The sequence below is a fragment of the Vidua chalybeata genome, chromosome 4 (genome assembly GCF_026979565.1).
Source record: "Vidua chalybeata isolate OUT-0048 chromosome 4, bVidCha1 merged haplotype, whole genome shotgun sequence".
Taxonomy (NCBI): domain Eukaryota; kingdom Metazoa; phylum Chordata; class Aves; order Passeriformes; family Viduidae; genus Vidua; species Vidua chalybeata.
The window spans coordinates 12840405-12867830 of record NC_071533.1 but is presented as its reverse complement, the minus strand read 5'-3'; the positions used below and the strand labels follow the sequence as shown (position 1 = coordinate 12867830).

Sequence of the window (27426 nt, the reverse complement as noted above, 5' to 3'; positions counted from 1 at the left end):
CGGCGGGCGCACGGCCGGGCATGTCCGCGGCGCAGGTGTCGGAGCGGCGGGGCTGGGGGGCGGCCCAGGAGCCCCGGCAGCCCGAGCCCGGCTCGCCCCGTGGGGAGGAGGTGGCGGAGGAGGGCGGCCGGAGCAGGGAAGCCCCGGCGCCCAAGGAGAACGCGTGGACGCGGCGCAGAGCCCGGCGGGACAGCCCTTCCCCGCCCGCGGGGCCGGACGGGCGGCTCGGACCGCAGGACCCAGGTGCGGGGCCGGGAGCGTGTGCGCGGCGCCTTGATGGCACCGGGGTGGTTTTGGTTTTGGTTTTTTTGGTGTTTTTAGGAAGGAAAAGCGCGTGCTTGTCGGCGGCCGCGGAGCCGGGCCCGTGCGCAGCGCAGCGCGGCTGGAGCCGGGCCGGGCGCGCTGGGTTTGACATACATGGGCACAGGAGGCAGCGCTCGGGGCGGCGGACACGGCCGGGGACGGGAGCGCCGGGCTGGCTGCAGGTCCCGGGGCTTGCGAGTGGCCACCCCGGCCCGGCGGTGACCTCCGGTCGGCCCCTGGCGCTCGCAGAGAGGGCTGCTCGCCCACTCGTCTCTGTTAGCCTCCTTTAGAAATGCCGCTCTGCCGCAGCTCTTTTTTGGATAATTGTGTAGCAAGGCCTTGGGAACGATCCGTTAGCTGGGTTTGGTTTCCAGAATGGGCTTGCGGAGGCTCTAAGCACTGACCAAAGCAGACAGTTCGCTCGCTGTTGGGATTTGGTGTGTTTACATAGGGATACTATCCATGGGATAATTTCCTGGCCTTAAGTCACTCCACGTAAGATAAAGCTGCTTTATGGGCACCACGCTGACTGAACGGGCATATGGCTTTACAAAGCTGGTCGTCAAGGGCCTAACTTGAAATTGCCAGGCTTTATGCTTAGGCTAGCAAAGAGTTCCTAGAAGTTTGTAGCTTCTTGGAGTATTGTTCTTGGCTTCAAGTAAACTGCTGACCTCAAAATAAATGCTGCAACCAGTGCTTCCCGAGAATTTCAATCTCAGCACTTGCTCCCGAGGGCACCTGACAAACCTTTTTTGTGATCTCACAGTCACTTTTATCCTTGAATTAAACACGTACTTCCTTGACGAAGAGAAATATATAATTTACAGTTTCAAGTGTACAGGTCATACAAACGGAGACCATATTCCAGACCACAAAATCTCTACTTGACTGAAGAGCAGAACTTTTGGCAACATATATATACCCATCTTTATTATCTGTACTCGTTTGTTTACATGTACTGACGCGCACTTAAGTACCTGCTTGTGCCCAGCTTCCAAAATCCAGCTGGCTGGGCAGAAGCTTGTGGTCTGCTTCATGCATGAAAGGGGACTTGCCACTTGTTTAGCTTGCTGTGGCAGCAATAGCAACAGTGCTACATCAGAAGCAGTGGGAAAGCTGCTTTTTTTGTGTTAGCACCTTGAGTGCTTCACCTCTGTAAAGTTTGCTTTTCCAGCAAAGATAAAGCACACAAATAGCTGTTGAAGGAAGGAGGAGGCAGCAAGCCATGCATTCATACTTCATTTTGTGATTTTGGAGAGCCTTACGTTGTTTTTCTCCTGCAAGTTGTGCCTACCATTTATGGAATTAATAATTAAGCTGAGGAGTTGTACTAGAACATAATTTTCAGTGGCCAGGTGTGTAACTGAGCAAATAAGGGAGTCAGCGTTGCTGGAAGTGGCACGGGTGAAGAACACACGCTAGGGTGTGTGTTTTGGTTTGGAAGCCACCATTCTTACCCTTGCAAAAGGCAAAGCAGCTGATCCTTCTTTGAAGGAAGAAATTGCCATGTGCCTCCACCCGCAACAAGGGATGTATTTTGAAGAAACTAATTGCACGTTGGCAAAGCAACATCTGTCACACTAGGCCCTTATGAATGTTGTAGTATGGAAATTAGTCATGTGAAATAATAAGTGGATGTGCAGAAATACTACTGGGATGGAATGTAGAACTATCCGTAAAGAGAATAATAAAATGGAAAAGGATCTCACATCAAAGCAGTGACTGGATCCTGCTAGACTTGTTGATCCTGGCATAATTTGTTAAAAGTTTCCTGAGATGTGCACCTATGGTATGTTCAGTGATAGTTACAGACTTGAGAAAATTGGCTCCAGCCTGTCATCTTTGGACTTTCAATTTATCATGGGATTGGTTTGTGATAGAGGCAAACCTGGTTCTTGTTACTGAAACAAACTGTTAATGTCACCTGATACTACCAGGAAAATGTAGCATTTTGGCAGAAATTCGGCCCAAGCCTTGTTACTACAACTGATTATATTTTTGTCTCAGATACCTTAGTGGGTTTTAGTCCTTTCAGTAAACGAAACACTCAATGCAAACATATCTGAACTTTTCATGGTGTGTTTGTTACCACAGTTCAGTGTTTCTGACCAAGCCTTTCATTAAACTTCACCTTTAAGCAGAGTAATTTCAGAATAACTTCAGAAGCTACTTTTACATCCTCATCTGCTTTTAACTTGTGGGGAAAGACTTGTATCAGGTATAAAATTGCTCATGAAATTAATAGGCTTCTCTCTAGTTCAGGAAGAATTGTTTCCCTGAGAGAGTGGTTAAGCTTTGAAACACACTGCCCAGGGAGGCGTGGAGTGTCAGTCCCTGGAGGGGTTCAAGAAATCACTCAGTGCCAGGGTTTAGTTGACAAGGTGGCATTTGGTTAAAGGTTGGACTTGATGATCTTGGAGGTCTTTTCCAACCTTGGTGATTCCATGATTCTAATCCTGGTTATCATGATCGAATGGAGTGAGCTTTAACAGAGGCTGCCAAGTGATGAAAGGTGCTTCTGAGATGTGCCTCCCTCCCCAGTGTATTGCACTAAGTCCTCAATTTAGGTTGAAACTGTGAGTTTTCCATCCTCCACATAAAAAAAAAAATCACCCAGGGTTTAGTGGTTGAAATAATTTTGTTTCAAAAGTTCTCCCACCTCTTCATCTGATGAAACCTTCAGCACTGCCCTTATTGTGAGGTTGCAAAAAAGTAATCTGAATGACAGGTTCTCAAGTCTTTGTGTGATTTGTATAGCTGATGTGGGTCTCTAATGACTTATTTGATGATTATTCAGAAGTTGTTAATGAAGTTCATGAAAATATTCAGTGAAGCAAAATACTTGTGCTGCTGAAGTGGTTGAAGCAGGTTTGCCTATTAGTGTGTGCTTGAATGACGTAGCTAATTAAAATAAGTGCACACTTCATTCTTTTATTTTGTGCTTATAGTGTTTATTTCGGGGCATCAAAAACTACATTTTATCTGTTTGATATTTTGGTAGCACAACCATTTCACTGTAGTGCTATTATATAAATCAATTTGCTTTAGCCTGATAGCAAAACAGCTTGTAAAGGTACAGTTTAGTGAAGATACACTGTGTTGCTCGGAATAGCAAACCTTAGATGGGTAAATTCATAAATTATCTGATTATCAAATCTTTTGGGTGTATTTAAGTCAGGTGTTCTCATTAGTTCTTATGAATTCATGGAGTGTTTTAATAGTAGTATCTAAAACTTATTCAAAGCATTATCAGAAGTTTCAGAATTGACAATTTTCTCAACCCTAAATGGATTAAAAACATTATCCATACAAAGCTGCTGCCTGTATTTTAGTTGTACATAACAGCATGTGTAATTTTGTGTGGCTGTTTTTTGTCTGGGGTTTTTGTTTCTAAACTGGAGACCTGTTATGAAACTGAAACCCACCTCCCTGTGCTATGGCATGTGCTACATTTAACCATGAAAACTTTGGTAGAAATTGAGTCACAAGTTGCAGTTTTCTATGAAGAAGCTAAGAAAAAAACCAAACTGAGAAATTAAATCTAAGGAAAATAAATAGCATCATGGTGAATCAATCATGTATTGTGGATTTCCCCGCCCCCTGTTGCTTGCTGTATTGAAAAATTGATGGGTTTTGAACATAAATAGGTGGAAGGGTGCAGGTATCATAACTTGCTGCCTTGGTTAATTGTTCAAATATTGTGGAGATTGACAATCTAATGTAGTTTTTGCTATAAAATCCTAGAACTCCTGTAGGGCAGAATGTTAGGATAGTAATTCAGATTTTTTTTATTGTTTTGCAGAATCTCTGCTCTAATCCATGCTCTGGATTTTAATTAATTGTATTCTCCAAGGGATAATTTTTGTTACTTTTGCAATACTTCATCTGTTAAAACAATAGATATAACCATAGCATACCTTGTTTAGAAATAGAATATACTGTCTAGTTTCAAACTGAGCATTGAAAGAAAAATATTGTACAAGTTCAACACACAGGCTCCAATTAAGTTTTGAAGAGCTGAGTGATTTTATCTGCTCCCTGAAGCACTTCTGGTATTTATGTGGTGCTGTTCCTTCACAAAAGGGAACACACGTGCAGTCCAAGTAAAAATAAAACCTGAGTATTGTCTAGAAAGCCTTACAGCATAAACAGTGTTTGTATCAAAAATTAGAATGCATTCCACCTATATTAATAGACTTTGCTTTCAGAAGAAATTGGCAATATCATCTTCCCTTTCCATCAGAAAAAATTACTTGCTGATTATTTATTTGCAGAGCTTCAAACTATCCTTTTTAAAGTCCTATTACTTGTGATCCTATTGTCTCGTGACCCTATTGAGATTGTGATCAGGGGTAGTTCAGTGAGAGATCTTATGTACAAACCTTTCTCCTCAGCCATCCAGTCTGCTTTTCCTTCTCTGTTGCTGCTGTCCCAGAGGATTGCTGCAGTTTTGCTGGTTCCAAAATTCATCTTTCATTTTTCAGACTTGTTCCATTTATCTTGACATGCTGCTCCTGGCATGTTTGTACAGCCTTGTCTTTCTGCAGGAAGTACCTCCTGTTAGGATGTGGTCTGTTAGGAAACTTGGAAGAACCATAACAAAAATGGCTTTGGAGGCTGATTTCTGTTTTCATGTGAATGCCATCTCTACTGGATGGAGTTCAGTGATTAAAAGATGATCATTGGCAATTAAACTGCCTGGTCCTTGAGGCAGTTTAAATTCATACTTTATTTATTTCTCCCACATTCTCAAAACTCTGAAACCCAGAGAGTAAAATCATTGAAGATCAGTGAATTCCTTCATTGACACAGCACGCCACTTATTAACAGGTTCCTCGTAGCATAGCACAGAACAAACCATTTTTTAATGCAGTTGTGTTGGAATTAACAAGTGAAATAGTTTATTTGGACTAAAGATGCCATTTCTAGGTACCCAACACTGTTATGAGATGTTAAAACCAAACCCTGGAGTGATGTTAAGCAGAGGGCTGTTATCTGAACATGTGTTTTGCCTGTGTTCAGATGTTTTTTCAGGTATTTTGTGGCTCTAGGCCTGTTCATGACAACAGAACAGATGTGACCTGGGTAAAACCTTTCAGTGATCTCATGTTATGTTCTTTTACTCTCCCACCCTCCTTCTTGTTTTTCCTTTCCCTTTATCTTCCCTTTCATGCTTCTCACTGAAGTCCAGCTCCCACGTGATAAGCCCCAGAAAGCCGGCCAGGAAGGACCTGTTGGTAAATTTGGTTGTAAATTTGGTTTTGAGCATGGCTCTTTTGGGAGGACAAGGAGCTTTGTGGAGGTGGGGAAGTACAGAGTGAGATGAGATCTCCAGCCCTTTGAGTTCCAAAAGGGCATCATACACCAGGCGCTGCATTGCCTAATATTTTCTTTTTGTTTAGCTTGCAAATGCATCTTCCAAGTCTTGGATTACTCCATTCAGATAAGAGAGAGTCCTTCAAACGAGTTGGGTCTCATTCTGCTCCATTCAGATAGCCTTTCCTGCCACCTGGAATAAATTATATCCTATGACTAAGACAGTGCAGCAACAATGAGTCTTGCACTTCTGGGTACCTTGCTACGCCCTGCTGACACACAGAGCAGCAGTTCTGGTGGAACAGTCCTTCAGCAGCAATTTAAGTAAAAGTGCTGTCAGGTGGAAAAAGGGCTTCAGTCAGGTAATTGGACAGAGATGTGTGTTTACAGCCACGCCGTGGCACTCAGTTTGCCTGCATGGTAATTCTCTCTTGGAGAGAATTACAAATTTGTTTGCTGCTCCACCCCTGCAGTTGTTTGTCTTGTTTTGTAAAAAGGCAATTAGTTTACTACTGAGTGGCAAGTGAAAATTAGGGTTACTTGGTCACTGTGTGTTTCTTGAAGCTCTCAGTCTGAAGTTAATTGAGATGTGTGTTTTGTCTTTATTTTAAAAAGCAGATCTGTAGGAGAGGCAAAAACCTGCTGGCTAATGGTGGTCAGGATTCACTGGATTTGTGTCTGGTGAGATGTCCAAATTGTATGAAGCATATACATGAAACTCATCATTTATATGGCTATAAGTGATATTAAAATTTAGGCTGGAATGTGGAGTAAGCATTAGTTTGTGCTTGTAACGTTCGCTGTGTATTCCAGGAAGCAGAGAGAGAGGCTTTCCAGAGTCACTGGGGCACAAGGGTGGGGTTCCCAGTGTGGAACCCTGATAAGGGAGATTAGTCACTGGATGTGAAAGAGATAAGGGCTGAAGGAGGTGATGTTATCCCCGTATAAAATAATCCACTTGTGATTTCAGACACGTTCAGTGTTTCAAGCTCGTCACGCAATAAAACGCCAAATGGGAGGTTTCAAGGAATGGTTGTGACTCCCATCTCTATGGGAAGACATGCACTGGGAGAACCAGGGCTTAACAGAAGAAATTAAGAGATGGTTTCCTCTTGCTCAGGAGATCAGATGGGTTCATTATTATAATGTTTAGGCTTTAACTAAGTAGTATTTTTCTCTTTACATATTTTCCTTTGTTTTTTGTTGGTTTGGTTTGGTTTTTGTTTTTTGTTTTACTTTGGCTTGATTTTGAGCTATACGGCTCAACTCTATTTGGCATTGGAGTAATTACTTATAAAAGAAAATTACTAGGCATTTGGGAATATATAATTGTTTTTATGTTTTTTTCCCCCTTGCTTGCATAATTATATATTTCATAAATTCTGCCTGCTAAGTATAGCTTTTAATAGGAGGACTTATTAAATGTGTATCAGGGGTTTTCTTTGCCACTTGTTAGGTTAAAATACAAGCATTTTGACATAGCCTTGACCTTCTTAGTTGAAAAAAAAATGCTTAAATATGGAGTAAGGCAGCATCTTGTACACCTGGTTTGCCAGAGGACTTGCCCTTATTATGAATGTGAGTTTTCAGTGTCGTGTACTATTAGTGACTTTATTCACTAAAAAAAAAGTTCATTGACTTTGATATCAAGCCCTCAGAAACACTTTGGTGTAGTCATGGCAGAGTTGTTAACGCATACCTGCATTACTCATTTAAAGTGCAGCCTAATTTTTCACCTGAAAATGTTTTTCTTCCTTTTCAGAACTACAAAATTCCACTAAAGTGATAAAAGCGGGAAAACCCAGGACAAGAAAAAGCAGCAAGGTTTGTAATTTTGCCTGTAAATATTCAGGATGATAAATAGCTGATACTGCTCTAATAAAAAGATAGAAGGTATTTTGGAGCTCCAAGCAGAAGTGCTATGTTATGCCTTGGTAATAGACAATTTTGAACACAGAGACAAAAAAAAAGGGAAATTAAAATTAGGAGAGTTGCTAAATCGGCGTATGGACGAGGGATAAAGAAAGGCATTATTGTTTAAAAAATCAGTGGGATTGCATAAAAATATGAAGGGGCTGCAAAGAAACAGCATCACTTGAGCACAAGTGATCCTTGATTGGTTTTGGAAATCCTCTTTGCATCTTATACGATGAGTGTCCTTTATGTGCATAAAGTTACCATTACAACAGGAGACACTGAGTCCTTCCATTGAAACATTAAGTTCCTAAAATTATGTACAGCCACCCCTTTTAGATTGGTTAATAGCTGTCAAGGTTTTCCAAAAACTGAAAGCCTTGAGCAGTAGACACCTTTTAATCACATATGTGTAAGACAACATTTAATCTGACAATTGTCTGATGTGAGCTCAAAACTCTTTCAAAAGTTGTGTGTTTGGTTTCTGTAGTATTTCTTGTTTTTTTTAAAAATTGCTACTTTTGACAGCTCTGCTCTGGGGGTAGTCTGGCTCTCTGAGCCATGACTGACATCTTTCCTATATTAAAAAGGGCTAAGTCAAGGAAGGAATATAAACTGTTTGTCACTTTTGCAGGCCGATGATTTGGGCGATATTGCAAGCTGGCCGACCCCGAGCGAAATAGCAAACAATGAAGTAAGTGTCCTTTTTAATCCTCAGGATTTTTTTTTTTTTTTAACCATCTTGGCTTATCTGTTTCATACTGTTCCCCCCAGAATGTGCTTTGGGTGTTGTAGGGTTTCAGTAGAAGTTTTGTCAGTAGTCAGTAATTCAGGATAGTGGTGCATGCTTAATTGTCTGCACTGGTACTGGAATTTGTTAGTGGTGTTCCACGGACATGTGCATTAAATAGTGCCTTATTTTTTAACTCCACTGTTTAAAAAGTTACATTTACCTTTTCTGCTGTTTTCAGCTGTTTATGCACAGATGAGAAGGCCTTTGGAGTTGTGAACGTGCTGCCCTCTCTTGTGGATCAGAGCACTTTGTGCCCATTGTCTGAACACAATTTAGTTATTCTTAGTTATTTTATTCCTCTGATATATTTTTCCCCTTCTGGGTTTTAAGCTAACATCTATTCTGTCAAATTATCCTAATTTCTCTTTATCTCAAGTGATAAGTGCATAGTGTATTTTAGACCTCTCTGATGCTATTTAAAACAAGAAGAGAGCGCAGATTATTGCAAATGCTGAGGTGCCTTTTCATGGTGCTGTAGCTCTGCAGCAGCATCCCTGTGGTGCTTTTACATGGTCTTAGTCAGGGAAACCACAACATTTGGGTTCAACAATATGCATTTTATAGCTGAAAGTATCCAAATTCATGTAGTGTCTGTAAAACAAAATGACATTCAGTTTGTACTTAAACTTAGTTTATTCGTCTAGGGAAAGGCTTTGTCTCCAGACTCATTATAGCACAGTACTGCAGTATCTACTATATGTATTCCAGCAGGTTCAAAGCTGTCTCCACAACATAGGAAAATTCTTTCTCTTTAGCAGAAATGTCTGCAAAACTTCCCATGTTGCAGGTAAAAATTATATCTGATCATAGAATGATTTGCATTGGAAGAGACCTTGAAAGGTCTTCTAGTCCAGCCTCCCCAGCCCAAGTGGAAGGGACATCTTCCACTTGATCAAGTGAGCTCCATCCAGCATGGTCTTGAATGTTTCCCAGAATGTCCCAGGGACATCCAGCCACCTCTCTGGGCAGCCTGTGCCACTGTTCCACCACTCTCATCGTGACAAATTTCTTATTATACCTTGTCTGAAACTCTTTTATTTTAAAGCCATTTCCCGTTGTCCTATTGCTACAGGCCCTGCTAAAAAGTCTGCCCCCATTTTGTAATCCCCCTTTAAGCATTGAAAGGCCATGGAAAGGTCTCCCTGAAGCCTTCCTTTCTCCAGGCTGAACAATCCCAGCTCTCAGCTTATCTTCATGGGAGAGGAACTTCAGCTCTCTCACCATCCTTGGCCTCCCCTGGACTCTCTCCAGCAGGTCCATATTTTCATGCTGGGGACCCCAGAGCTGGAGGCAGCACTGCAGGTGGGGTCTCACCAGAGTGGGGCAGAGGGGCAGAATCCCCTCCCTCCCTCCCTCCCAGTATTCTGTGGGCCCAGCTTTTTAAAGATAATAAGTCTGAACAGTAGATACTTGTGAGACTCCCCTTTTTTATGCTCTTGCCATGTTAGCAGAAAATAAAACTATTTATAAAGGGACTTCACAAACCAAGACAATTTTTAAAGTTCACCCTGCTGAAGGGGCTCAGAACAGGTAGTAAAAAAGGAATTTTAATAGCTGAAGGAAATGTGCACCTCCTAGTATCAGCGGCTGTACTACCAGAAATAATTACCTGTGTCTCTTACAGTGTAAGACTGTAAGTCATAGTAAGAAGCCAACAAATAGAAGAGAAAAGGAGGAGAAATCTGATCAAAAAAGCAATAATGGAATCAAGGACAATCCGGAGGCAAAGCCAGATGGTCCAGCAGATAACACTAGTGAAGATGAAGCTCAAACTAATAACCAAAGGAAAAAAGGTGAGTTTAGGTACTCAGCATATAATGCCGTAAGTCACTGTTGATACAGCTGCATTGATTCCATTTGAGTGACTCAATAAAACTTCTCATGATGTGCATTTGCTGGGTGAATACAGAATATATTGGTGTCTGCACAGAAGCCTCAGCCAGCTGCCTCCCTCAGGGTTTGGAGCCTTCTGTTCAGTCAAGTAGGAATTCTGGGGGAAAAGCAGCTCACAAAGCCCTGTTGATTGGTCCTTGGAGCTCTGAGGATTTCTGGAAGATTTCATTATGGCTGTACAAGCCATTTCTGTCTCTGATATCTTTGTTTCCCTTGATAGGTAGCACTGTGTTAATTTAACTTAATATATATATATATGTGTGTTTGTGTGTGTTACTGCATATACACCAACACTTCCATTTTCATGCTCTGCTATTAGCTTGCACATTGAAGTTATCATTTGAGGACTAAACCAGGTTATTTGCTTCCTTTTGATCCAGTCTGTTACACTCAAAATGGGAAACAAACCTCATTTGGTCAGGAGATTGGAAAAGGCTTGAGAAACAGCAAAAAGAGTTTCAAGATCAGCTGCTATTTTTGTCTGGTTTCCCTGCTGGTGTTTTTCCAGACCCTAAAGACCTTTGCTGTTCAGATTTATTAATCTTCCTATATACATAGATATATTAAAAAAAACTACAGCGCTTTTAATCTTTTCAGTCTAAGTGGAAAAATAAAGCAAAGCATTCCACATGTAAAACATGTTTTTCTTTCCCCACCCAGTACAGAGAAAACATTTTATGTGCGTGCTTATATTTCTTAGCCATAAAAAAATACCAATACAATACCTATGAATATTCTAGTTAAATAACTTGTTGGTGGATAATTTAGGTCAGCTTGGAAATAAAACAAAATAAAGCTTTGCTAGTAATTTTTGATGCATGTGAATGAACTTTGAATATCTTGAGGTGAAAGTACGGTACCACAGCTAAATTCTCAGGAAAATTTGTATGATTTGTGATTGAAATCTTTATTGTGGTGGTTATTTTATATGTTTTTTTTTTAATCTTAAAGTTTCATATACAAGTTGTGAAATTATATAGCGAGGAATTTACTGTCTGTATTTAACACTGACATAGCTGTACATTCTTGATCATGGAGCATCTGAAAAGCCATTAAATAAAATGTTTGCCTTTATTTCTTATATTTGAAACTTAGGTGAGCTTATATTTCATTTTCAGAAATTCTTGTTTACTGCATTAATCATTTAGTAATTTGTAATATCTTAAAATTTCAATGTTAAGCTTCTCCCACTTTTTAAAATTTGAAATTAACTGTTGCTAATTTTACAAGGAAAATTCTATGGAGTCTTTTCAGGAGCTGAAACCTCAAGTATTAGTATAATAAAGAGTAATATATTAACTTTTCAAGGTAACAAGCAGAAATGGGTGCCGCTTCACTTGGACGATGTGAGGTCAGACAGTCAAGACAGAGCAGGCTCTCGAATGAGCTCCAGATTTGTGCTGGAAACAAACAAGTTGATACCTCATAACAACAGAAGGAATGAGACAAGAAGTAAGTAGTTCTCACTCTCTGGGTCTTGCTATTGGTGGCAAATAAAGTGTAATAGCATGTGAGCTGGCAGTTTTTGTCGAAACTTAGTAGGTAAAACCTGGTGTTTATATTTGCCAGTGACCAGCAGGCATATAATCATTATATTATATTCCTCTTCATGGCACCCTACACTATCTTGTCCCACAATTTTACAATGAAGAGAGTTTGGAAAAAGCCTCAGAAGGTGTCTGCTCTGCTGCTATTCCCACAGCTTGTTGCTACCAGAGCAGCTGCTTGTGGAGCTACACTTTGAACTCTGCTTTGGCAGTTCTGCTGATGTTGTTTTTTCCTTCATGCTGGACCGATTCCCTCAGCTCCCTGACCTATTTCTCAGCACAGCTATGTAAAAAGCTGCACTAACACCACAACTGGTGCTGCTTCTGGTCCTCAGGTGTTGTGAGCATAGCTGGTGAGGTGGCAGAAATCTTAGGCTGAGTGGAAGTTTGTTGGTTTAAGTTTTAAAATTGCAATATACATTCCCAGTTTGAATGTTTGCTCATTATAATATGTACTGGATGCTACTGATATGGAATTTGTGAAGTCATTTTAGGAACATGGATGAGAGTTTGATCTGCATGTCTGATGGATGGATGGGGGTGGGGGAGGACTTTGACCAGTTATCACTTCCTTCAGCAATTTTTTCTTAGGATGGTCAAATGACTGAAAACCACACACATACAGATTATATTCTCTGTAAATTCAGAGTCTTATTTGACAGGACTTGAGTGTACGAACATAGATGTGTAGAGTTCACTACGAATTGTTGCTAAAGCAAGATTTTTAAATACATTTTTAATACATCTCTTTAGTCAGTCCTTTGTTAAATTTAGCTGCTCTCAGTTTGATCCGGTAGGGTTACCCAGAAAAGTGGTGGTTGCCCCATCCCTGGAAGTGTTCAAGGGCAGGCTGAGTGAAGCTCTGAGCAACCTGGTCTAGTGGAAGGTGTCCCTGCCCATGGTAGGGGGGGTTGGAACCAGATGGTCTTTAGGAGTCCTTCCAACCCAAGCCATTCTGCAATTCTGTCATTCCCCTCTCATTCCAGTAGTGGTGGGAGTTGTCCACAGGGGGAGACTGAACTGTTGTGATCATTCCTCCCTGCCATGAGCTGATCATGGGTACTGTGACCTCTGAGCTGGCACCAGGGTGTCCAGTTGCTTCAGAAGCATTTGGGATTGACTGCCAGTCCATCCATTACCTCCTTGCTGCTGACCCCTCCTGCCTGGCCCACCCTCTGGCAGGGCTGGCACACCTTTCCTGCTCCTCTCCTGCAGCTTCAGCTCTGCCCACCTCAGCATGGCTGAGGCTGTGGGCTGCCAGGGTTCAGGCTGAGAACTCTGGTGATATGAGGGACTTAGAGGCACCAGGATGTTTCATTGTGATTGCAGATATTTTGTGTTTTCTTCTTCTCATCAAGATTGGCGTCGTGATAGAGACAAGAGAGACGACCATGACGAGGTGTGCAGCGTGAGGAGCGAGGGCGGCAGTGTCCGAGGGTTCTCCAGAGGCAGAGGAAGGGGGAGAAGCAGAGGAAGAGGACGAGGCAGAGGAAACCCCAGCAGTATGCTAATCCAACAGATACTTGGCAAAAAGTTTGATAATAATGTTTGGTTATAATGTTGTTGTTTTCATTTTCTGATGTTGTTATTTTATGTTCTCTTTTATGTTGCAGTGAACTTTGACTATTCAGTTGGTTATCAAGAACTGTATGGTGAAGGAATTGACCAAGTATTTCAGCCTGAGCTTAACCCTGGTGTGATTTATTACTATGGTGATGCAACAGGAGTGCAGATGTATTCTGTGGATGAAGCACTTCTCAAGGAATATATAAAACACCAAATGTAAGTAGATTGCTTAATGTATAAATATTTTCAGAGGTCTAGTTAAGATAAAATAACTCATTTCAAACAGTGTTGAATCCTTATTATCCATGTCAAATTGGAGATTAAGGCACTGCAGCTCAACTTTTTGAGTTAACTTTGACCATTACTAGTGTCAGCTTGAATTTATTCACTGGTGGGTGGAAAAACTTGAGTAATGGGGAGGAGTTTTAAGGAAGCTGTTTCTACATCTTGTGCTGTAGCCTGGCTCTAACTTGTATAACTGCTTTATTTATGGTACGCAGCCCTCTTTATGTTGTCATGTAATTGAGATATGGATGTCTCTGAGCTTGTGCTTTTGAGTACTGTTGGTCTGTTTGCCTGTAAAATTCTTCTTGGGTGATGTTTTTCCCTATTTGCTCTCAATTTCACTTTGAGAAGTCTCATTAGTTTGATGTTTTCAGTGTGTTTCACCTGAAACATGTAACTGAGAGAGAGAGGGAGTAGTTTTGCAATGATACTTGATTTTTCAATGATCTGAAATGTTTACTTTCTTGTGTATACCATTAGGCAAAGAGAAACCATCTGGAAGACTGATTATCACCAGGAGACAAGTCAAAAAGGGCCTGGAAAGCACTAGTTCATTTTAAAGAGACAGTTTCCACCACTGGCAGATATTTCATCCTCTGTACTTGCATTTCTCTGCGATGCCTCTGTGGTGGTTTTTGATTGCCCTCGTGTTCCGTACAGCAACTTGCTTATTTTATTCTCGCTTCTTTTGTTACAGTTGACGCAAAAAGGAAGAGAAAAGCCTCTTTAAAGGGCAGAAAGTATCTGACATGTGGCTATCAACTTCAAAACTTCTATTGCAGTCTTTTTTTGCTCTTGCTGCCAGGCCCCTATGAGACCTGACAGTGGACATGTACCCCCATGTCAGGATAATCGGCCTTCACTGTCCTCAGACAAGTGGGGGAGGATCACAGCCACTCCACTGTTGGCCAGATTTCTGGGCATGCAGTGTAGAATCCAGACCTGCTAAGGTAGGACATGGTGATGTCCCCTCTGCTGAGAAAAATGTCAGTTACAGCACTGGTCACATCTGACTTCTGGGTATATTTGTATTCCCTTTTGGCACCGAGAGGTTGGCAGGTGCTGGTAGAAGACTTGGCATGGTTGGATAACCACGGCCATTGGTTGCTTGCCTGGTGTGAACTCCTAAGGCTTTTGGTTATGGAGTTTGCTTTCCATGAGAGGGAGATTCCTGAGCAGATTTAGAACAGAACTTCACTAGTTTTATTCTCCCTAGACAAAAAAAAAGTAGTTTTTATTTATTCCCTTCTTTTATCACATTAATAATGATGGGAAACAGACTTTATTCTTCAGTTACCTATTATTAGCCTCTAAATTGGTGTGGTTTTGTCTGCCTTTCATAATTTAGCTATAAAATATTAAAGTGACTATGCCAAAGAAGGAAGTATATACAGAATAAAGGTACACAAAATCGTTACGTCTCAGAGTTCCTATTGGAGTCCAAGAAAAATCAGGATATATTAAAGAAGTGAGATTGAATCCTAGTGGGTGAATAAATTTTAAAAGTTTACCTGCTTAATAGAGAAAAATGTTAGACACTGTCCAACTGAATTGAACTGTAATTACAGGAAGAAACACATTGCTATCAAGCAATTTATGCTTGTCCCAAGAACCAGCTCGATGTACAAAAGAGTAATATTTGGATACAAAATATTTGGCATACAAAAATATCTTCTATGTTTTTAACCACAGGCCGAAGTTGTCAGCCTGAGAAGTTTCAGTGCTTAGCAGCTCCTCATTCTGCAATGTGCAGCAGAAATCTATTTAAAAAGTCCTCTTGCTTTAGAAAATAAATGAATAAAAGTTCAAGTATCAATTCAAGAATAAGGAAAGAGACTCTGAGGAAAAGGAAGAAGAGAAAAGCTGGAGGGGATGTGTGTGTTTAGGTGTGTCCCTCTACTTGGAGCAAACTTGTGCATTGTCTTCATTTATCATTAATGGTCTTTCACATTCCTTTTTCTAGAGTGATGGACATCAAGTGAGGCAGTTTGAGTCAAGTTCAGTCATTGTCCATTTCTGCTTGTGGAATTTTTAACTAGGTGAATCGTTACAGGATTTTACCTTTACTGTATGATTGTAAAGGTAACACTAGTTAAATGTTGGTTTATGGCATTTGTGCTTGCTTATCTTCTGGGAGGGGAAAAGGAATGTAGCAGCTCAGAACAGTAGACAGGATATTCTTGAAAGAAACTATCTCTTTGTGCCCAGTTGCTTCACTGATCATACTTGGCTCTGAGTAAGAGCTTAATTCTCCAAAAGCCTTGTTCTCTTTTCTGTTTGCTTTGATTTAATAGCAGTGTTTCCATTTGTCCTGTCTTGTCCAGCGTTGAGACTTTAAATTCATGGGCTTGGAGCTGGGTGTTGGTCAGAGCACGGTGCTGATACTGCCAAGGTCTCAGGGTTGATCCCTGCACGGGCCATTCACTTGGGACTTGGACTCGAGGATCCTTGTGGTTCCTTCCAGCTCGGAATATTCTGTGTGTGATCTGTGTGTTTCATAGAGCCAGCTTTTCCTTCAAATTTCTTCAGCTACAAAATTTAGAGAAAGAAATGGTATCAAGGTGCTGCTTGGGTCAGTGATGGCATCAGAGTGCCCTGCTCTTAGAGACTTTGGCCTTGATCTCAGCTTCAGTGGAGAGACTCGTTGTTTTATTCTTTTTTGAAAGTAGAATGGTCTGTCTTTACATTTGCATGTGCGGCTTTTTTCCTCAGCATTTTAATACACTCTCATTTTCCTTTTGCGCTACCTCTATTTTTGTCACACAATTTTAACTGCTTTCCACTAAGTCCCTGTTTTTCTGAATGTGATGAGGAATTCCTTGGATGTACTGTGCAAAATCATGCTATGATGTGTAAGCTCTATGAAAGGCCTAGATTTCAGTAGTCATGTAAATTGAGGGGGTTTTCCATTCTTTTCCATAAGACCTTTTCTCATTCCCTTGCTCTGTGTGACAGATCACGATTTGAATTCCTTACTTTTTGTCTTCATTAAGTATAAAACATCTTGGCACCTGGATTATTTCCTAGAGCAGCTTAATTGTTGAAAATTTGTCTTTCTACTGTTTGTCCCTCGTCTCTGTGGTATTACCAGATTCCTGAAATGTCCTTGTCCTTCAACATCATCCATTCTTTAAGACTTTTTTCCTCCATGAACTGTTGTGCCTTTTTGGTAGAGTTTCATGCCAAATACAACATGACTGTTTTTTTCCTCATCTTCTCACAAGCATGCTTAATGGTTCAGGGTATCTATCTGTGCCTCAGCACTCAGATAGGATACTTAAGCCTTCCAATGCACTGGAAACTGGGACAATAAAAGATGCAGTTCAGGATGAACTGGTACTGCTGTGTGGGTCACAGCTTATGCTCTGACTGTAAGCAGTGCTTGTCCTTCATCTCTATGGAGGCCAAGACAATATTGTTTCCTTCTGTCCATGTAAGTAATGAGGGAGGGGGTGGGTGAAGGAAAACTGGAGTGTAGTTTTTGGTTGTGCAAATGTAACAAGGCTTTGATTTTTACCTCTCTGTGCTGTACTGAGTCATAAGTCTGTCTTAACCTGTCGAGCATGCTTGCTGCTCTCTGGGTCTTCTGCTGAAGAATGGTTTTGTTGATGTCAAAATACTGGTTTTTTAATGGAAGCCTTTAACAAGGAATCTAGGTTGCTGCTTTAGGATTTTCTTTAACTGTAGAATAAGCTCAGGTTTGTATGTTTTGTTCTGCAGTGAGTATTATTTCAGCACAGAAAATTTGGAGAGAGACTTCTTCCTGAGGAGAAAGATGGACCAACAAGGATTTCTGCCTGTGTCACTGATTGCCAGTTTCCGTCGGATGCAAGCTCTGACTACAAATGCTGCACTCATTTTGGAGGTAAAATCATTCATAAGGATGTATTTGAAAAGTTGCTTGGTTAATTCTGTACTTTCATAACTTCAGAGCTATGAAGTTAAGAAAAATTTCTGTTTGTAATGACAAGGATTCTATAAAAAGGCTGTAAGTGGCCAAGTTGGTGGTTTGTGTTTTTTTTTTTTCCCAGTTTTGATAGTTTTTAATGTTATTACATGCTTGTCACACAGGCCCTAAAGGACAGTACAGAAGTTGAAACTGTGGATCAGAAACTAAGAAAAAGGGTTGATCCAGAAAAGTGGCCAATTCCAGGTCCTCCTCCATGCAACCTGCCTCCAACTGACTTTTCTCAGCTCATCAATTGTCCAGAATTCATACCAGGCCAAACTTTTGGCTCTCATACTGGTAAAGGATTTATTTTACAGAAACATAAGTTTAGGGCTGTCTGTCTAGCTTAGGAAATTTACCTCATGATACTGATTTCATAATAGAAGATGTACTTTTGGTAATGGTTTATTCAGCTGCTCTGCCTGCCAGCCTTGCACTTGCCAAGTCACGTGGCTGATGTGAAGCAGATAAAAATGTTTCTTGTGTGTTATGGCTGTGACTATTCTCCAGAATATAGAATGGTGGGCTACAGTCCTGTGGAATTAGTAATAGTAATATTAAACTTGTCCTAAACTCTGCTTCATTTTTGAGGCAGCTGGAAGTTCACTCTTTATTTGGGGCATCCTTGTTTTGGATGGGAAACTCATTCACATTTTTAATAGGGAGATGCATTTGTTTGCTGACAACCCTTGGCAAGGGAATCTTTTCTTAAAACATTGGCTGAAATTAAATGGGAAGAATGAAGATGGAGTTAGGCACCCACCCACAAAGCTAGGGAATGACACAGAGAAAACACGATCCTAATGATGCTGCTCTTTTTTTTCTCCTCAACACCACGTAATGTCTCACAGGCTATGAAAGAACGTTTCCATGAAGAAACTTTACATGGAAAGAAATTCTTAGAATTTATTTTATTCTGAAATGTTGAGTAGACTTTGAAAAGCTCTCTTAAAAATGAAAAATTCTTTTATCAGTGTTATGTTTATGCAGAGAGGTAGAAAAATGGTAGCTGTGGTTAAAAGAAAGACCAGTGAAACATTTGAAAAACAAACAAAATAGAACCAAAGCAATCCACAACAGGAACTGAACTACTGTTTTCTATTGCTAGAGTCTGCACCAAGTTCTCCAAGAGTGGGGAGCCCGCTGAGTCCAAAGGAAAATGCTGAATCAAGTAATTTTCAGACAATGTCTAAAGGATTGTCCACAAGTTTGCCAGATTTGGACTCTGAAGCTTGGATAGAAGTGAAGAAGAGGCATCGTGCATCCACTGTCAAGCTAAAGGTAAAATCAAAAACCTTTATGTTATGTTTAAATAAAAAATGCAAAACCAACTTTGAGGTTACACTGTAAACCAAGGTTTAAACATCTTAACATATGTGATGCTTGAGAATGCAATGAAGTTTGGAAAACCATTATCCAATTCAAATATAAAAACTTTTCCAACTTAGGAGACTGTTCCTGTACCTGATCAAACACCATATCAACACCAGCCACCCCCACCTCAGGAGGAACAAGAACAGGAAGAACTTGAATTTTTGTTTGATGAAGAGATGGAACAAAATCAGTGTCGGAAAAATAAATTTACTGATTGGTCAGATAGCGATTCTGATTATGAAATTGATGATCAGGATGTAAACAAGATTTTAATTGTAACACAGACACCACCATATGTGAAAAAACATCCTTGTGGAGACCGTGCTGGCAACCGTGTGTGCCGTGCAAAAATTACATCAGAACTTGCTAAAGTCATTAATGATGGCTTGTACTACTATGAACAAGATTTGTGGATGGATCAGAGTGAAAATGATGCCCTCATGAAGGTAATTCTCTTTAATTTTTGACTAGGAAACCATGCCTGTCCAAACAGTTTCCAAATTAACTTCAGCCTTCTGCTATGTAGTTGTAAAATGCTACAGGAAAGTGACAGTAATTTGTAGGTCTGCTGAATTGTCTTTACAGCTGAAGGCAAACCCAAGTTTTTCATGCCACATACTTGACCAAAACACTGAATGAATATTTTTTGTAACATTTAGGAGATGATTCAAGTTTTCCAATGTTTTCTTGTTCTGTGAGTAGTTTGTTTCATAACAACTGCAAACCCTTACCCAGAGGGGAAGGGGGTACCTGTCAGAGATGAGATGATGAGAGGGAAGTAATACAGTCATTTTAAAGTAGTTTTATATAAAGGTTCTGTTGGCCTTGTAGTTTGTTAGAACAATAGTTAGAATGAAGTTACCCAAACACTGAGTGCTGAAGGAAAGGGGCTTCATCTGTGCACAAAGAGGAGGAAGTAGCTGCATGGACAAATGGAGCATGACTGCACAAAAGCAAGATGACTAAGGTGGAAATGGTTGTTCAGAATAAGAGATAGAAAAAAAGATAGAATTTAGAATACAGATTAGAATGGACCAAGAAAACCAGCAAACATGAAGAGGGCAGTGAGAAATAGCAAATTGCAAGAGAGAATATTTCATTTTTTGTTGTTGTTACGGACTTGACGATGATTTGATGAGATTTTTCACACCCAGCATGCACATGTCCGACCTGAGACAGATATGTGGGTACTTGTGTGTCAGTTCTAGCTTATTTTCTCTTCATGAAATGCATCTGTCTCCCAGGATGGTATCTATTACCCTGCTTTGCATTTACAATTTGCTTTCTCTAATTCAGCAAGAGATCGAGAACTTTAAGAAGCTGAACCTCATTAATAAGGATGAATTTGTTAGTCTTGCACCAGAAACTGCTGATCCAACCCAAGAAGTTCCTCCAAGATCTCCAGGGTTACAGAAAGGTAAGTATGAAAGCATTTGTTTTTTAGAATCTCTGTAATAAAGAACAACTCTGTAGGTGTTTTGACTCTTTCTGCCTGTGCAGTATTTTAATTTTGGTTCAGTCAGCAGTCTGAGCGGGCTTTTTCTTTGCTAATTTTTCAAATTGCCAACTGTTCATGAGTAGTGTGGTTTCAGTTGAATGACAAGAAGCTGGCACTTGTTCTGCTTTGTTGTCACTCTCCACCAGCACCAGGTGCTCTTTGTTTGACTTGGAATTTACAATGTGTAAAGTTAAACTGAAGCTGTGAAACATTTTATAGAAACCAGCATTTTTTATGGGATACAGGGATGGAAGGAAATGAGATTAGAAGAATTTACTACTTTTATCATACCATTACTGAGCAGTCACAACATCCAAATCTTATCTCTTGTGGTATTTCCGATACAGTGGTACTATTAACATTTACTGGGTTACATGCTAATAGTATCTGTAAAGTAGCTCAGTAAAACCACCTCACTTTCTCCTTCCTGCCTTCATATTTAGCAGAGGAGCTGGCCTGTAATTTCCTAAGTGCTGAAGTACTTCCAACAGCAGGAATGGCTCGATCACTGCCAACAGCAGTCCCAGATTCCCCCCGTTTCCACCCTGGCTTCATTCCACGAACACCTCGCACCCCAAGGCTCCAGGATCCCAACAAAACACCCAGGTTCTACCCTGTTGTTAAAGAAGCACGATCCTTTGATGTAAAGGTAAATGGAAAAACATATTTAAAAAAAAAAAAGAACAAAACAGCAAAAGCCTACAAAATTCAAGTTTGTGTGTACAGTTTAACGTGAATTAAATGGCAAAAATTTAAATGCTTCTACTCCTATTGCTTAACTCCAAAATATTTACCATATTCTCTTTTTTATTTCTATTAAATGCTTTTTGAGTCTTCTTCCTTGAAAGTCCTTACTGAAAGAACTGTAGTGCTTAAGATTTTTGATTAGTTACATAAGACTAGTCTTCAGGTTATGAAACTGTGGTCTTGTGACTTTATAACTTGTTAGATAACAGAATAGAAAACTTTTAGATCTCTGTTTTAAATGGGCGAGAATGAGTGAAGTCAAATTAAATAAATAAATATTTCCTTCATTTATTTCTTAGGCTCCAATAATAAATTGGAAATAAATCCTTCATTTATTTCTTAGGCTCCAAGAAAAAGAAAAACACGGCACAGTACAAATCCTCCCTTGGAATGCCATGTTGGTTGGGTGATGGATTCCAGAGACCACAGGCCAAGAACTTCCTCTGTGAGGTAAATGCTGTTGCTGTTACTCAAAATTTATTTGCAGGTAGTTCTCATTACTAATGGAGAAGAAGGCTATAAAAGGCAATTTATAAATACAATGGAAGCAAGAAAAGAATGATCAAGATAGACAGAAATATGAAATGCAGAGCTGTTTGGAAACAAGCTAGGCTGATTGGTGTTCACAGTGTTGTCTGATCCATGATACAGCAGCAGTAACTGTTACTTGAGGCACTGATGTTCACTTCAGTGGTCATTTAAAATCAAGCAGGACAGTAATGTTTAATGATCGTTGTCCAAAACTGTTTTATTTTTAACATTGGCACAAAATCTGATTTTCTTGAGGTGCACCCAAACACAGGTGCACTGCAGCAGTCCTCAGGTGACTGTACGTCAGCTCTTGCATGGGTCACGGTGGGTGAGAACTGATTCTGCAGAAAAGCTCTGTTTACAGGGCAGAAATATGTTGGGTTTTATCTCCAGCAGTTCCAATGCCTCACCTTCAGAAGGAGCCCCACTGGCAGGTTATGGCTGTACTCCAAATTCTCTTCCCAAATTCCAGCACCCATCTCACGAACTGTTAAAGGAAAATGGCTTTACTCAGCAGGTGTACCATAAATACCGGCGGAGGTGTTTAACAGGTAAGCTGCTCCATGCACTTCCTAAAAATTTTAGAAGCTTCCAGATGTTGTCTGACACCAATTTTCTTCCCATTGTTCCTCATCCTTAATTTTTCTTGGGAAAGGCAAACAAAATTTATTTGATGCCTCTGTTTTAGGAACCCTGCTTTCCATTTAACTTTACATTCCCTGACCAAAAAAATCACCCTCAAATTTGAACTGAAGTTACCAGAAGATCTGGTGTGTTTTTTTTATTAAAGACAAGGCACTTTAAGATATTCTGTTGAAAAATTAAACTAGTGGTTTTGTTCTTCCCTTTCTTTTTTTCTTCCAGAGAGGAAACGGTTGGGAATTGGCCAGTCCCAAGAAATGAACACACTTTTTCGCTTCTGGTCCTTTTTTCTGAGAGATCACTTCAACAAGAAAATGTATGAAGAATTCAAACAGCTTGCTCTAGAGGATGCAAAAGAACACTACAGGTATTTTTCCCTGAGGCTTTACCATTCCTTTCAATGACTGTGAAATTTACATACACCTGCAGTGAACATTTTTAGTACCGCCTCTGGCTTTTTGTAAATCTTTAAAATAGCAATGTGTATAAGTTATTTAAATGCAAAAATCAGTATATAATTGTGTTTTGCAGATAAATAGCTGACTGTGCAGCATTTCCTGACCTGTATTCAGTTCTGAATTCTACAAAATCCTGTAACTTGTTGACCATGACAAGTCAGTTCTGTACTAACACTCCTCAGATCCTTCCTTCTGTAGCTGAAGACATTCTTAACCTCATTTTACTTGTTCAAACTGGTTCTTGCCTTACAAAAATACCAGAAAAATGACCACAGAGGAAATTGTCACTGCAATTTAGTTCTTGGATATAATTCCCTTCCTTCCACCCAGTTCCCTCACCTCTATTTCTCTGAGCCAAAGAGGTGAGATGGATTTTTGTACCTCTCTGTTCTGTTCCAGGTACGGCTTGGAATGCTTGTTCAGATTTTACAGCTATGGCCTGGAAAAGAAATTCAGGAAAGGAATATTCGAGGATTTCCAACAAGAAACAAAGAGGGACTATGAAGCTGGTAATTATCACAGGCCTGTCACTGCTCACACTGTGGTAACATTAGTTGAAGATAATCCCAGTTCCTTGGCACTGACTTGTTAACTAACCAAAAACAGCTTTTATTCATATTCTTTTTATCTTCAGTTCTCTTAAAAATATAGTTACCAGTGAATAATTGAGTTTTTAATTAAATTTGACCTTTGTAAAGCAGTAAAATTATCTTTTTCTGTTACTAGGTCAGTTGTATGGACTGGAAAAATTTTGGGCTTATCTGAAATACTCTCAGCACAAGACTCCAGCTGTTGACCCCAAACTGCAAGAATACCTGAGTAAATTTAAGAAACTGGAGGACTTCAGGGTGGATGTAAGTTTCAATGCCTATTTTAAATTATATTGGGTGTACTAATATTTTCACTGCAAGGTAATCTGAGAGCAGTGCTTGATTTCATGAAATGGCAGCCTGATAAATTCAAAGAGCCTAATCCTTTCAGTCCTACAAGTCTGTGGAGAGGCAAAAAATACCTGGCTTTATGACAGAACACTAACAGGTCCCCCATGTTCCTTTTCAGCCTCCTATTGGTGAAGAATCTGGCAGGAGGAGACCAGGTGAGGATTCAGGGCATCGCAGACATCAGCCCAACTCTTCTAAAACCCTTCCCACCACCAAACCTGCTGCTGCGTGTCAGTCCCAGGCACTGGGAAGCATTTCCTGTGGGAATACTGTGCAAGCCACAAAATCTATAGAAAGTGATGTACCAGAAAAATAGACTTTGGATGAGCTCGTGCCCTCGAGAATCAACTTTGGCATCACTCCCCTAATCTGGAGATCTTCAAGGCGAGGCAGTCTCTACTACGTGATTAAAAATGTATGGAAAGACAAAGGATGGGATGCTCTTTTTCATGGGATATAGTTCCAAAACACTTGCCCTAGGAGAGTTGCTCTTGGTTATGGGATCATTGGAAGGATGCTAGGGAAGATTCTTTGGCTTCAGTATTGCTTTCCTCAAGCTTTTGTTTACAAAGAACTGCATTCCTTGCATATGCAAAAAATACTTCGAGGGATGCCTTACATTTCAGCTCAGATTTCTTACAAAAAGGTATGATGTATACCCATGTTATTTACTGTGCTTTCCTTACCCATATTTCCCTGTTATTTGTATTTTACCAAAGCAAAACAGATTACATTATATGTAGAGTATTAAATGGAAAGGAAGGATCTATGTGACAGGTTTGCTTTCAAGGCTAACTATCAAAAAGTATGTTTTTCTGCAAAAGCACATTCGAGAATATGCAGCTGTATATGAAACTGCATTTCTGGATTCTATTTAAAGATAGAGTTTCTATTTTTTTCAGGGTCTCCATAGTTAGTATTTTATTAAGTATGGAGTTTGAGTGGACATAACTGGGACAGTTTTGCAAGTATTTCCTTCAGTGCTGGTTCTTTAATAACTCAAGCAACAGAAAACTACAGGGGAAAATTGAGCTTTTGATTTCGTAGTGTCTTAAATTAACATTCAGTATCTACAGTTTGTGCAGATTGTTAAAATAGCCAACTATTCTTACTCTGGGCTTGAGAGGTGTCTTCATTTGAATTCTCTCATGATTATGAAGTCTAGCAGGAGAGGCATAATTTTGTTGTTTTTTTTTTTTTTTCTCCATATTTCAAGTAATAATTAGTTTGGAGGGAAACAAAGTATTCCTTGTAAATTTTAATTTTAATTTGCTTTGTTTTGCAATACCTGAATGAAGTTCTGCTTAAATTGTGCTCACTAAGCCTAGATGATTTCAAACAGGTCTAAAGATAATTTCATGAATATAAGTTACTCAAATACAAATCCATTTTTGTAGCTGAAAGAGGGGGATGTTTATCACCTGTCATGTCTTATTAACTTCACTACTTTGTTTTTAAAGACTCAAGAAAAACCAAGTGAAAAACTTCTCTTACGGGGTAGGTGAGAGGAATTCCAGCTTTTGGTTAGTTAACTGCAGAATTACTTCAGTTACCATTTAAGAAAAGTTATAAAGTGATGTCTAGCACAGATGCCTTAAACTGACTGCACAGCCATAGATGGACCTTTAAACTAACAGCTCTCAGAGGTTATAATGAATCTGGTCATTGTGCTGTGAATCTCACTGAAACAATTGATGGATGTTTGCATTGAAATGAGTGGATGGTAGCAGTGACTTTCCCCACAGTTTATACCATTTCAGCACAAAATCCAGCCTTTTGTCAGTGGCCTGTTCTAAATAAATTTAAATGAACACATACCAAGATTTGAAGTAAATATCCTATAAATATGCTGAAGTGACACATCTCAATCCTGTGTTTGATCCATGCCTTTTGCTACCCATGAAAATGCGAATGTAAATTTGGATTGAAATTGTATATACGAGTAATAAATTTATGATATTTCAATTTTTCATTGGAAAATGTGCAGATTAAGCTTTTAGTGTGTGTAATTTTGTGATATCTTGAAAAATTTTATAAAAACAACAAAAAACCCTAACAGTGTTGTATATCAACTTTTTTCCCCCAAAAAAGTGTGAAGAAAAACAACTTGAAAAAGTGGAAGGCTGCAGATTTGCATGGGAATTTCTGCTGCACTGAGGTGTTGGGGAAACCCAGCCTGGTAAAGGCAGGAATGCTTCTTGGAATACATGCCAGCTTTCTTCAGAAGAATCCAGAGAAGAATATTGATTTATTTTTGTCATATGATTGGGTATTTGTCAAAAATACGACAGGTGAATGATAAACATGGGGTAAGGCAAGGAGAGTGAATACGTCACCTGCTGGCCTCTAGAGCTGCTTGGTGTCCCTTTAGTGAGCTGGACAAAAACACCACCCAAGTCCATCTACAGCTCTAGCTGCCTCTCAGGAATGCCCCTTTCACTGCCCACAGGCTTGAATCTTCCCTCTCTTCCCCTGCAGATAGTGGAGAAAACAATCCTTGCACTGCTGCTGGTTTCAGTGTCTGGTTCATCACTTCTCAAGAACTGATGGGCCTTGGTGCAGGGCATAGCTGTGTATCCAACATCCCTTCCCATGCCTTTTAGGTCCATCTATTCCAACCTTAACTATGTCTTAAGACTGGTTGTGTTCTAACAGTGGTCTATGACTGACCACTTTGTAAGTCTTAGACCTTGTCTAGAAATTCTCCCATATGCTTGCTGAAGAATTTTTAGATTTGTCTTTATTTCTGCTGTTAACCAGTAACCCTACAAACACTTCAAAACATTACCCTGCCTAAACCCAGATTTTTGTCATGCTCGAAATACTGGATTCTCACAGTTTTTTAAAATGGGAGATTCAAGCTGGCTCTTGTTCCTGTTGGAGAGCAGATAATGTTCTCCTACACTGAGCAGCAGTAGCCTGTCTGTGTTTTAACAGGGATTTGGATTTCTGTGGGAGATAAAGCATTAGAATGGATGGAAAACACTTTGTATTCATGGCAGCCTCCACACTGCAGCCTTTGCTTCAGGCACTGCTGAGGTGACAAACGACACTCCCTGGGAGAGGTCACTTCAGAGTAGCCGAGGATCTCCTCCTGACAAATCCCACAGCTACACCACGCTCGATCTGACACCTCAAGAGCTTTCTTCTCTGCTGTCTTCAGCCTCTGTGCTTTTGGGATTTCAGGTAAACAACCCTTCACCTGACACACAGGTTCTGTCAAAGCAAGCTGAAACCCAAGCTGTGAACACCTGTTAAGAAACATTCACCTTTAACCATAAATTAAAAGCCAGGAGAAGGATTTCCTTTCCATCTGTAAGTAAGTCTGCAAGGCCAGAGTTACATTATTGCTAATCTTTAGGGTGAAAGGAATAAATAGCCAAATCTTTTGTCCTATTCCATACACAGGAATAGTACCTCTTCCTAGAGGAAATAAAACCCCACAAACTCTTACTACATAGTCAAACAGAATATTGTCCAAGAGACTCAAACAAAGCCTATGAAAGGTCTAACTGTTCCCTGCCCTTTACAGCAAAGACAGTAAAATCAAACTGATTCTGCAGGAAGAAAAAAAAAAGCTAGAAAATAGCTCAGCACTGAGACATTTAAAGTGAAACAACATCTATAGCAGAGTGCCAAATGGATTTTATATGCTGTGTCCAACTCTGA

The 27426-nt window shown here is 40.0% G+C and overlaps 1 protein-coding gene across 3 annotated transcripts; it reads left to right on the top strand.

The window, feature by feature from the left end:
* Positions 1-20: 20 nt before the first annotated feature.
* Positions 21-25737, top strand: LARP1B (La ribonucleoprotein 1B). 3 transcript variants are annotated; one of them, XM_053941596.1, is made up of 19 exons: positions 21-243; positions 7382-7443; positions 8168-8227; positions 9951-10119; positions 11528-11671; positions 13125-13268; positions 13380-13548; positions 17338-17482; positions 17689-17863; positions 18675-18847; positions 19015-19386; positions 20237-20357; positions 20882-21087; positions 21529-21635; positions 22110-22267; positions 22581-22725; positions 23216-23325; positions 23543-23670; positions 23876-25737. In XM_053941596.1, the coding sequence occupies exons 1-19, from the start codon at positions 21-23 to the stop codon at positions 24071-24073; spliced, it is 3009 nt and encodes a 1002-aa protein (XP_053797571.1). In that variant the 3' UTR covers positions 24074-25737. The 3 variants fall into 3 exon arrangements, with proteins under 3 accessions (XP_053797571.1, XP_053797572.1, XP_053797573.1); XM_053941597.1 differs by lacking the exons at positions 21-243; positions 7382-7443; positions 8168-8227; positions 9951-10119 and having other exon boundaries at positions 11531-11671; positions 22113-22267; XM_053941598.1 differs by lacking the exons at positions 21-243; positions 7382-7443; positions 8168-8227; ... (1 more) ...; positions 11528-11671; positions 13125-13268 and adding an exon at positions 14423-14567 and having other exon boundaries at positions 13534-13548.
* The last annotated feature ends 1689 nt before the right edge of the window (positions 25738-27426 follow it).